The sequence below is a fragment of the Poecile atricapillus genome, chromosome 2, assembly GCF_030490865.1.
Source record: "Poecile atricapillus isolate bPoeAtr1 chromosome 2, bPoeAtr1.hap1, whole genome shotgun sequence".
Lineage (NCBI taxonomy): Eukaryota > Metazoa > Chordata > Aves > Passeriformes > Paridae > Poecile > Poecile atricapillus.
This window is the reverse complement of record NC_081250.1, coordinates 131,681,882-131,694,303: the sequence shown is the minus strand read 5'-3', so window position 1 is coordinate 131,694,303 and position 12,422 is coordinate 131,681,882. Positions and strand designations below refer to the sequence as shown.

At 36.3% G+C, this 12,422-nt stretch overlaps 1 protein-coding gene across 5 annotated transcripts in view; it reads right to left on the bottom strand.

Annotated features, from left to right (window-relative positions):
• MATN2 (matrilin 2) overlaps positions 1-12,422 on the bottom strand; it is a 69,895-nt gene that overhangs the window by 30,077 nt on the left and 27,396 nt on the right. For all 5 annotated transcript variants that reach the window (XM_058833241.1, XM_058833237.1, XM_058833240.1 and 2 more), the window contains exons 4-6: positions 10,337-10,459; positions 6,883-7,005; positions 847-969 (exon numbers count right to left, since the gene is read on the bottom strand). In XM_058833241.1, coding sequence (XP_058689224.1) covers positions 847-969; positions 6,883-7,005; positions 10,337-10,459 — 369 coding nt within the window. The remainder of the gene's footprint in view (positions 1-846; positions 970-6,882; positions 7,006-10,336; positions 10,460-12,422) is intronic.

The following is a 12,422-nucleotide window of genomic DNA, read 5'->3' as shown; positions in this document are numbered from 1 at the left end:
CAGCAATCATCTAAAACTAACGGAGCTTTCCTGCTTACAGGCACAATAGTAATATTTCTTTATCAAAGCCCACAGTTATGAAGAAAGGTAACTAGGAAGGTACATTAAGGTTTTCCCTTGACATTTCCTAAAAAGAGGTAAGACATTAAACACTGTGGAGCTTTTAACTTGTTTTCCCAATTATGGGAGGCCTTGGCATGAATATTTTCTGGTCTGTCATATCCCCTCCACTTCATGTCCATTCCTAACTCTAGTAATTTTTGATCTTTTTAGCCTGGTATCAAATTTGACAAACCAACAAGCAAAGCCATAAAGTTATTATAAACTGGTGGTAACATGGAAGCCTGGTAGAAGATACTGATACTGCCAGAGCTTTGTCACACTATCAGAGAACTCACCCTGAAGAAAAATCCACAGAAAAACTGACTGCAATGTTTCCTCTGATGAGGAAACTACTCATTATTTTAGATCATCTTACAAAGCAACTGATTATAAACTGTCTTGCACAGACTTGCTTGTTTACTCAGCTAGGGAGATTACATTCTAACTGGAAAAAAAAAAAAAAAAAAATCAAAGAGAAATCCAAGGCAAAGCTTTCACTTTTTGCTGCTGAAAAGGAGCTCAGTTTAATGTTAAAAGCTTCCTGTTCATAGGAGGGACCCTCACCCTTAGGTCCTCCCTCAAAACAACTTGCTTTGCTTTCAAGACCTTTGGCTTCCAGGCCACTCCACCATTTTCTATACCTGATGCATTAGTCAGCATTCCCAGGACCAGTGGGGGAAATACTGCTGAGAGCTGGAAGACAGAAGTGCAAATGGCTCACAATTCAATGTTATCACTACTTACTTCCACAAGTTCTTTTGTCTGGATTTAAAATGAACCCTGGGTGGCATCTACAATAATAGGAGTCCTCAGTGTTAACACATTCATGTTGGCAACCGTGGTTATCCAAAGCACAGTAGTCTACAACTGAAAAAGAACAAGACCAACATGTGCAATCAGGAAAAAAAATCAGAACTATCATGCATAGTTATTATGGTTCTAGTGACACACAGTAGCTATATAAAAAGGAAAAGCTGATGTAATTTCTGTCCTGAAAAGCCTGCCTGCAAAATGTAGTGCATGTACAATACCAGTGGTAAATCAGATCTTAAATGAGTCCTGTATCATTTCTCAACTTTGAACATTTATCAGCTCTCAGATTGTCAGGAGCCTTCTCAACATGTTTTCTCAGATTTGGAAACCATGCCTCAGTGAGAAACTGTCCAGATGTTCACAGTGTAGGCCAGGGCATAGCAAAGTTTGTTTGATTTAATTCTGTCTTCTGTCTTTCAAGTCCCAGTTCTGGAATTACTCTACTTTTCCTTAGTTCCCTCCCAGCTGTATTAATTCATAAGAGCTGTTCTTGTAGCCTGTACTCAGGCTACTATAGGAGAATCCTGCCATTATCTTCTGCACTGAGGACTGTCACAGTACATTCATTCCCTCTAATGTGCTCCAGATTTGTTCTGTACAAAGCAGCTACAACTGCAAAGTCTGAGAGGTTCAGACTCACATTCACCACGGATATTTTGCTTATACAATGCCTTTTGAAAGAAAAAAAAAAAACATCACAGATGTTTTTCACTGTGTTCAGTTACTTATTTCATAAGTCTGGTCATTTATTACACAAATCCATATTTAAAAGTTAGATTGCCAAAGAGTAATAAAGTAATACTTCAGAGTTTACTCTGTCAAGCCCATTCAAAGTTGCTAAAGAAATTGAAGGGTTTTAAAAATTTCTTTGCAGGTTAATCTTCATCTTCACAACAAAAGTCTTAGAAGAAATTGAAATCACAAAGCTGGTGCTCTGCCTGCAAAGAGCTACCAGGCCTACATCAGGAAAGTATACCTGATTCTTTTTGCAGAAGACAGTAATGTGCTTAGCTTCATACCAAGACAGGTTCCTCTTTGACAACTGAGTAAATTTTTTCACTACTTTATACTGCTGAGCCTCACAAATTTCTTTAAGACACAGTAATTTATTTTAATGAAATCAATTCCTTCTTCAGTTGCCCCACCTATGTAAATCATGCAGACTCAGGTGTGCTACTATATACGTCAAGATCATCTGGTTAGGAAAGCAGTTACTTTGAAAGAGTAACCCTTTTAACCCTTCAGAATATTAGTGTTGAATCAAGTAAAAAACTTACAGGCTATCATTTTCCTGGCATGAACCTTCCGGTTTCCAGACTGAATCGATTCATATTAAAACCTATTTACAGAATATATGTTTCAAGGATATAATGTGTCATACAATTTGCTTTCCTCTTAAATTAATTCTAACCACAAGTGCATTTTCAAGTGTTTAAAAGACACATTAAGAAATAGGTAGGCCAAAGAATATATGTTATTTAGCATCATGCCTGGGAAATAACCCATATGGATGTCTTTATAAAGTCACCTCCTCCTCTGCATTTAAAACTTAACAGAATTAATTTCTACTGCAATACCTACAACTGTCCAACCGACGGTATGCAGTGAGAACAGAGTATTCAGTTGGAAAAGACACACAATGACCATTTAGTTCAACTGCCTGACCAGTTCAGAGCTGGCTTTGTCCAAATGCCTCTTACGCACTGACAGATTTGGAACATCCACCTCCTGTAGAAAACCTGTTCCAGTGTTTGGCTATACTTTTGCTAAAGAAATGCTTCCTAATGTCCAGTCTAAACCTCCCCTGGCATAGCTTTGAACCATTCCCTCATGTGCTATCCCTGGGAGAAGAGCATATTTCTATGCTGAGTCATGAGATATACATGAGAATGTGAAAACTTGAGATTTCACTGTTTTGAATTTTATCTCACGTCTATTTCAATAAGAATTTTTTCTAAATGATTTATTAGTGTCCTTTTTAGTGAGCAAACTATTAATTATTATTCAGTTGTCATCTCTGCATATTTGTTCCACCTTGTTTTTCTCACTTGGTATTAGTAAGCGATGAGAACCATTTTTTACTTTCAGTTACCAGTTCTGCGCTCTGGGTGCTTACATTGCCCTCTCTGAACCGTGGACTGCATGGGTCACCTTTCTCATAAGGGGTTGTTTTAGCCCTATGATGTTTATAGAGGTTATTCAGGCTTGGGAGGATGAAGGAAGTTAAGGAGAAGGGTAAGAGAAAAAGGTATAAAAGAAGTAAAGGCATAAGGAGAATGAAAAAGAATGTGAGGGAAGAACAAAGCAGACTCATGGAAGACTCATAAGAATCTAAGAAACAGCCAAAAAATCCAGCAGTGCCAGGACTGCAGAGAGGTGCCAGCAGCCAAACTGCTGCCAGGAAAAGAGGATCCAAGCCTAGCAGCTGGAGCAAAATGGAGACAGTCTAGCACTGGTGCCAGGAAAGAGAGGACAGCATGTGTGGAAAGAGACAACACCAAGCTGGAGAGGAGAGACTGGGTGTCCAGCAGCATGATGGAGAAAGGGTGGCTCATTACCACCAAACTTCAACTGACAGGACTTTGTCCATATGAAAAACAGTTCAAAAAAAGGCAAAGTGATAGTGCCCTGCCAGCCAGATTTACTGCTGAGCAGACAGTTTCAAGTGTTGTTTAGCCTACAAATTTGTTCATAAACTGTGCATTGCAAATACTCAGAGTGGTTGGTTGAATGGACACGTTGTGAGCTCTGGCTGTGAGATTTCATATAATTATTGCCATTCAGGTAACTGGCTGGCACATGTCAATAAAGCAATTAGTATCACCACTTATCCTTAAATTATCCCATCAGAAAAATGTAATAAACATGCCTGTGAAATGAAGTTTCAGCACTTTCTCATTTGCTTGTGCTGGAGTTACAACTTTAGAAGTCTTAGATATCTTAGATGGAAACTTTTGACTCCTTCCAAGAATATCGCAACGTGTATTTCCTACTGAAATTCTCTTTTCATTATCTGAAAGGAGAGGAGCAACTAACCTTAATGAAGTCCCTGTTTTTTGCAAAATTGTTGTTGTTCTCACTGATCTCTAGCATATGTGTACATCAAGATCTTCCTTCTAATCCTGCTCATTTGATAATAAATATTTCACAGAAAGGAAGGGTTAACTAGCTTAGGAGTAATGAAAACTGAGAGTTATCACTACTGATTCAGTACTAAACATAGTCTCCCCAAAAAATTTTTTCAGCAAGGATGATTATTCATTGGTGATCGCATCTGCAGAAGCTGTACATCTTAGTAGCAGCATATTCCTCAAAAATCTCAAACCGTTCAAACCTGAGAAGTCAAATTCTGGAGGCTGACAATAGGATTTGCAGACAAATTAGCATCATATTCAAAAATTACCCAGACCAGCTTTTCCTGTTCAAGAAATGTAGAGAAAATAGACTTCTGCATAGATGAAATATAATTAATATCCATTGAACCATTCTTGTACATCAGTAAGAAATTTAAAAGTTAAGTGGTCAAATATCCAACTGCAAAAGAAAACTAAGAAATATAAATATTAATAATGTGCTTTAAAATCCCTATTAATACTGCTAATTATTAATACTAATATTATTAATTAATACTGCTAATTATTACATTATGAACAGCATGTATTCATGTTTTGAAAGGTACAAATGAATAGAAATCAAGTGGAGAAGAAAAACTGCTATAAAATTCAAGATAGTGAACCCATGCATGCTGTATTTTGAAAATAACTAATGAGAGATTATGAAATCTTTAAATGTCAACAACAGCGCTTTTAGTAAATGTATATCTCTTCAAGCCAAAGAGAGTCAGTGAGGAGGTATGTCGCTAAAGGACATGAAATGATTCACACAACCACACTCAGTGTCAGAACAAAATCCTGTGACTTTATTTTCTGACTCCAGTATTTATAGATTTTTGACAATGACCAGGGATTGGATAATTAAGTTACCACCTTCCCAAGCACATTGCTCATGCGAAACGTCCATCAAAAGACTTTTCTTAGAAGGAATGTGATAAACAACTTGCGTTTACAGTACTTTCATGGGAAAGTAACTAAAACTATGAAAACATTATCAGAAGGCATCATTTTCAGGGCAACAGAGGTAGAAAAAAGTCAAAGATCTATCACACCTCTAAACAGCACTCTCCACAGAATATGCAGACAAGTTATTAACAGGCAAAAAAACAAATACCAATGCAAGAAATTTAATAAATGGCACAGAAATATTTTGAAGCTTTAAATAACAAAAACAGACTTTGTATTTATTACAAAGGATAATACAGACTTAACATACAAAGAATTTCACCAGAATGATGCCCTGGTAGCAACCTTCCTGGTAAGAATATCTTGGGCTGCCAAGAAACTTCAACTTAATAGAAAGGAGTAACAACACCTGATGACACTGAGCATGAATATTTCGGATTAGAATATTTTGTAAGAAAGAATTGGGGGGTGAAAGAATCTACCAACAGAAGTCACAGATTTTCTGTCTCAGGATATAGTCAAATAAATAGCACAGAAGTATATCCTTTATCCTAATACAAGTAAGAGTCAAGAGAGTGAGCTAAGGTTATTAGACGAACATTAGATATAGAAATTTGAGCCAGAACATAAAAACTTGCCTAAATAACCAGTATTATCTACATTTTCAAAACAATTTGGCTTCAAAAAGCAGGTTCTTAAAATGGTATACAAGTGGCCAGATTATGCTGGAGACCTTTAAAAACTCCTATACTGAAATCATGAAGCTACAAGTAAAGGAAATATTTCTGAAGAGTAAGCACAGAGTGAATATTCTTCAAGACCTCATGTTATACTGGGCCTAAAAAACCTCAAAACCTTGTTTGTGTGTCCTGTGTGAAGCTACATGCAGAAAGTTCCATAAATTGTCACCTGCATCTCAAAACAGAGTTATCCTGCAAGCCAATAGCTCTTTGAAGGTAATAAGAGAAAGAAATGTTGGAGCTGTCTTAAAATGACAAGAAAGAGTAGGGTGTTGGAGAAAAGCATTGTGGCAGCCTGTGGCAGATTTGAGGCCAACGATTCACTTGGATTCATTTTCACAGTATTTCAATTTGTGTTTGAAATTAAGCACGCATCTAAATGCTTGCCTGAAGAGAATACCTAACAAACAATGTAATTTTTTATCCAGATCTCACTAAGGCTTTTTGCAGTGGAAACTAGAAGACAGTATTTTCTCAGAATGCAGCATGGGATGAAAAGTTTACAAGAATAGGTAGATAGGCTTGTAAAAGAGATTATACTAGAAGTATTTACCACATATAAACAGGGAAGAAAAGTGAGGTACTTACAGAGTAATAGAGAGAGAAGTATGTTTTGTGCTAAAAAATTATTGTACCATATTTCCATACTCTCTCTTTTGAGCTGTAATTTTTGGAGCTGATATTTAATTCCATATTGCCCACAGTGAAAATTAAAAGAACATAGTGGATGGATTCCTAAAGTGTCTAAACTTTCCTTAAAGTCATCCTTCCAAAAGGGGGCTGAAATCTCTCCTCACATCCCCAAAAAATCAAGTGAAAAAACATCAAGAAATTGTCCCCTTTCAAGTTTTTCTGTGCATAACTTCTGCCTGAAGAGAAGCTACCAAGTTTGTCCACCTTTTTTTTTTTAATGGCCATATGTGTCATGCCAGTATGTTGCTGGCCACCCACATGGATCTTGAATAAAACATCAGGTGTGTTGTTTCAGACTGGAAAATCATTCTGTGTGAAATTGGTTGGAACAATTTTCCCAAGACACCATTCATTATCAGTAAAGGCCTACAAACATGTTAATTATGTGTTCTTTCTCATCTACCACTTATATAGGAGAACATCATTGTCTATGGCTAAAGAGAATATTCATTTATATTGAATTTTGCTTTGGTTTGTGTGAAGAGATAAATGTGAATTGCTGAATTCATACTCACCAAGACAACTCTTTCCATCTGCATCAAGCTCATACCCTTCATAACACTGACAGACGTAGGACCCAGGTGTGTTCACACAGATCTGCTCACAGGCATGCTTCTCCACAGCACAAAGGTCCTGAGCTACAACACATAATTGCATGAGTATGAAATTCTTTGACCTTCTACAATGCACAGGTAGACTACAGATCAAAATAAACTTCAGGAAGGTATGGACAGCACTTTAGAGATGGGCTCATTTTAACACAGATCATGCCAATGTTCTGTCGAACAGTGAAAGCCAATAGGATCTGTCACTCAAAGCTGAGGCACTCATTCCTTCAGCTGAAGGCAAAGACTATTAATGGACCAATGGTGCCTAGTAGAATTGCTTGATGTATGTTTCCCTAAAAAGTTCAAAGGGCATTCTTCAGGATTTTTTTTTTTTAAAAAGAAAAGTAGTTGCATTTATTTGTGTATTTTTGGGGGATTGTTTTTTGCATAACCAGATGAATGATGATGAGGTTGGAAAGGGAAAGAAAAGGAAAACAAACAGCAAAAAACTTGGAGATATTTAATTTCTGAGATTCAGAATTTTTCAGTTTCATGCAAAATGCCATAGCGAGTTGCCTCTCGCATGCAAAAGATCTCAAAAAAAATTACCATGACAAATGAGGCCAGTTCAGCACCTAGCCAAGTAAAGCACACTGGGCTTTCTTTTCAGCAGACTAAAGCTCTATGAGAACCCCAAGTTTCCCCAGCGAAAGCTCTGGAAAGCAGAGTACTTTGTGTTGCTCAAAGACTGCTCAGCACATAATGGTCATTTACAGCTACAAAATAGGCTTTTGGAACATGTTTGAGGAAATCAGCCAAGCAAAAACAAATTTTCTTTTATAGCTGTCTGCTTCATATCAAGCGGCATGATGAACAGCATAAACAGTCGCTTAACTCTTTTGTTCCAGTGTAAACACCCACAAATAGATAATTTTCCAGCTTGTTTCAGCTACATTCCTCTTTTGTATTATTTTGTTTATTAATGTAAGATTTGAGCATCTCTAGAGAAGAATGGGAGAGATTAGTTAAACAAACACAGTGTAATAAGTAAAGAACACCCATTATCTGACATAAACACTCTTCTCTAGAAAAGTTAGACCACAGTACACAAAAGGAGCATCCTTTCATGGATGCAAAACCATCATAAACAAATGTAAGAATATTTTAAGTTGAACAAACAAACCATTTCCCAGCCTGAAGCAAAGTTGTCATTTCATTGCTGATTGAAGCCATTTGGTTAAGGGCTTTAAAGAACTCAGTACTGATAGCATATACTCTCACAAGATTAGAAAAAAAGTGAACAGAAGAATAAAAACAGTCTAAGTTTAGGTACAAAAGAATGAAAAGAGACTTTAACATTAGGTACATACCATTCATCTTTTCTGCACTGTTTAATTCAGAAAGTGTTACACTATGCGTATAAGGAAACTATTTGTTCATGGAAGAGCTGCCGAATACATCCAAACCTTAGATAAATACATCTGGTTTATGTGGATCATGTATTGTTCTTAACATAAACATGATGAAGATTTATTTTACTTAGATGTCAAGTGAGGAATCCATGGTCTCTTGGTGCAATTGTGGGTGAATAACAGCTAGTGAAGGTAACAAAAATACAGACTGTTCATTTTTCTTTCACTGTGGCTCCCCTACCTCCAGAAAGAACTAAGCTGTCCACTTTGTCCAGGCTTGGCTCCCTATCCTCATGAAATCAGTTACCTCTCTGTGGGGTTTTAGATGTAATGCTAGACTGATAGTGCATCATTTCTCTCCTACACCAATGATTTGCACCATCCTAGCACATTTAAGACATTTAAGCACAGTCTGATGACTTTCAGATTTCCAGCGCTAATTGCTAGAAGTAGTTTATCATTTGGTGATGTAAAAAAAAAAAAATGGCTACAAATACATTGAAGGAGTAATTTCCCTTTCATATTGATCAAACTGCAATCTGGTGTCATCTGATTGATGATCAAAGCAGGTACACAATCAAAGAAAACATGTGAGAGGTAAATGGGGAAAACCGATAAAAATCATAGCAAAAAAAGAACATCAAGCAATGCAGCAAAGGGCTTTGAAAAATGGTAGAGAGGGAGCATATTGAGGGCTGCTGTGCATGGGTCACCAGCAGGAAAATTACACACAATTCCAAAACTCTTGGAAATTTACCTGTATTTGAAGCAATGCAGCGCCCAAATGCTGAACTACTGACTGAGAAAGGTTATGGAAATGTAACAGAGTAAAAAGAAAAAGAGACAATAAAGAAAGAATTCTTCATACTTGTAATTAAAATTTTTTGAAGTTGATTCACATACCTTCACTGTTTCATTGGTGCTTAGTAATTGATATTAAACACAGCTCTAAGCAAGAGAGACTAAGAATCCACTAATCTCAAGATACCTGGTAGTTTTATGGCACTCTCCTGAGATACAGAACATCAAACACAACGATAGGATTTGAGCCTGCAGTCTTCACCTTAGTTCTAAATTATTGATTGTAAGGGTACATCCTTTGCTGTCATGGTGACTGTTTCCTACCGTTTTCTGAAAGGACGTTTTCCAAAAATTCTTTTCTGGCTAAAATCAGTTGAGCAGCTTTAATTTGAATCCATGCGCTTTCATTTGAATCTGTACACTGCTGTGTGATAAAAACTTAAATTTTTAGCAAGTACATTTTCCACAAGTAATTAAAGGTAGTGTTACATAATTTCTTTAAAATAAGGTGGATACAGAAATAAACTTGGCATATCTGTCTAATGTAAATTGCTGTTAATTACTAGGAAACAAGGTTAAATGGACTAATGAAATACTGATCACAAATATTAAAATTAAAGTGAAATAAAGTTTGTTATTATAAACTATAAGCAAATTACTCAAAACCAAAAAAAAGTCAACACTTTTAAAGAGAGGAATGAGAGCATAAGCAAGACTTCTGAAACCATTCTTTGAAAGGTTGCAAATCCTTGTATTTCCACCAGCAGTTGGAAAGAGCTTTTCAGAATGCCAGGTTATTTCAGAGTTTTCTAGCATGGGGTTTATTGCACCTTTCTGTACCATTCAGTACTGTTGCTAGCTGGACAAGTTAGTAAAGTATCTAAATTCACTTAATTTGAGATGATAAAATTATTTATTTGGTTGTTGTTTCATTGTTGAACTTGATATACCAAAAACATTTTAATGCAATTTCATACAATTACAGTATACCTCTGCAGAGCTGTGTATAAAATTTAGCTTGATGTATTTCAGAAAGATTTGTTAAAAGTTCACTTACACAAAGCAAGAAAAACTTCAACCTTTCTAGACACATTCTGATGACTATCATTACTTATGTACTGACCTCAGTTCTTCATGAGCCCAACAGAAAAGGTAAGTGATGTTAAGCACTTTTTGGGAGTACAAAAGAGAAAAGAAAGGTAACATACTGCTGCAAGTCTTCTGGTCAGCATTCAGAATGTATCCTTGTTTACATCTGCACAGGTAGGAGCCAGGTGTGTTTATGCAGAAGTGATCACAGTGATGCTCAACTATACTGCACATATGAGGCACTGAAAGGAAAAAGGAAAACATTATTAGCTGCTGGTCTTATTTACTTGTGATCACAACTGAAAAAAACTGGTGTAAAAAAGTTTAGTGAAGTAACTTAGAAATTTCAAATTAAGTGTTGCTAGTAAAGACAAAAATGAAAGCTTAAAAAAATACACAATGGAGTATCTCAAAAAAACTAATTATTTGGTGGTCCCATGTAGACGATGAAACAAGCCTATTATAGTCAACTTTAGAAAATAAATGAAATTTAAGTATAAGCTGATTTACAGGACATTCAATTTCTTGCATGAAGGAAATCACCACACAGCACCCAATAATAAAGGAGAATGACTAAAAAAACAACTTAATGAAGAGACTGTTTTGCTTACTTAGTTATTAATGCTGAGGAACGTGCAAATAATACATGATGGCACTGAGATGTATCTCCAAGATTCATTAAGCAGGAGCTGAGTTGCACTACCTCCAGACAGTAAGTCTTTCTGAGTCTATTTTTGTTCTGTTTGTATTTTATGTCTCTAATAGCAAGTATTAAAATGCAGCAGAAAGACAATAAAAGAGAAAAAGAATAGAGGCACATTCAGTCAAATTCATTGTTGAGCTATTTTTCTCCAGAGCAGTATTTGGGGATTAAGAAATTAATGTTTCCTTTCCAGTGCAGCATTGCTTGTAAGTAATCTCTATAATATATAGGTGAATTACTTGTCAGAGAACATTGTGTGGAAAATTACCTATTTTGCTCAACAGCAATTAGGGATTGATGCGTTCCTTAATGTTCCGGGTTGACAAAGCTCAAAATTTATGGAATGGATATTAACAGTAATCTTCTAGAAGCCACAACAGAAGCCTGCTAAATAACTCACTGAACTAGGTGTAATACTTGTGGAAAAAAACCCCACAAGTGATTTTAAGATATATAGACTACATATCTGCTCTTTGGAATGTTTACAAGAGTTAGGTATTTATTGCTAACACACAAACCACCACAATTCCCTAATCTCTTAATCAGTTTCTTGGATCTCATGAATTTTTAATAAAATAATAAAACTTCATAATAAAACTTCTCAAGTCCTTTTAATTATATGAACACAGACCTACTTTGACTTCTTGTCTTGTCATCTTTCTGTCACTCTGAAAATTAAAGCATTCAACAACATGAGTCCCAATAACCCAAGTTCCTTCTGAAAGTACATTGTTACTGTCTGTTACCAACCTCCCATCTACCACACAAGCATAGTGTACATATTCTGAAGTGTTTCTGTTGCACCTATTTCAAAGCAGTGATACTCTGGTCACTAGACCAACTTCAGTGGTGGAGTCTGCTCTCTGAATGATTTCTGCAACCTCATCAGTTGCAGGAGGTGTTTGGTGATCACAGGAAGGGACTGAAGTAATACGAAGGGTGAGCTCATAGTTAAGGAATCTGAACATACACCTTGTTGTGAATTACATTTTATCTCTATATCACAGGGTCCTTATTTGATTTTGGGCAAGACAATAATATCAGTATCTTCAAGGAAACATCAGCCTTCACACTGCAACTGTTCAGGTAGAGACATCTGAATCTGAATTTGCAAGAATGAAAGTGATGGCTGTAGATCTGTGAATAACATGTTCTGTAAGTCCAAAAATGTTAAATACCTGAAAATCACACAGGGATTGCACTGAGTCAAATATTTAAAGTTATTGGGTGGTTTTGACAAACTTAACCCTGTTTCTTTGCCTCCATTCCTCCAATGTAAAATGGGGATGACACCACTATCTATTTTACAGGAATATAATGTCTTTATTTGCCCCCAACTGCTCCATTCCAAGTTTCTTTCCAAGCATCTTTCTCACACTTCATCTAATCTCCATCATCTTTCCTGGATTCTGTTCCCATCTCCATTGACTTTTTTCTGAGTTTTCAACTCCTATCTTATTCTTCATGCCTCTGATCCCTCAGGATACTCTTTGCTTCTGTTT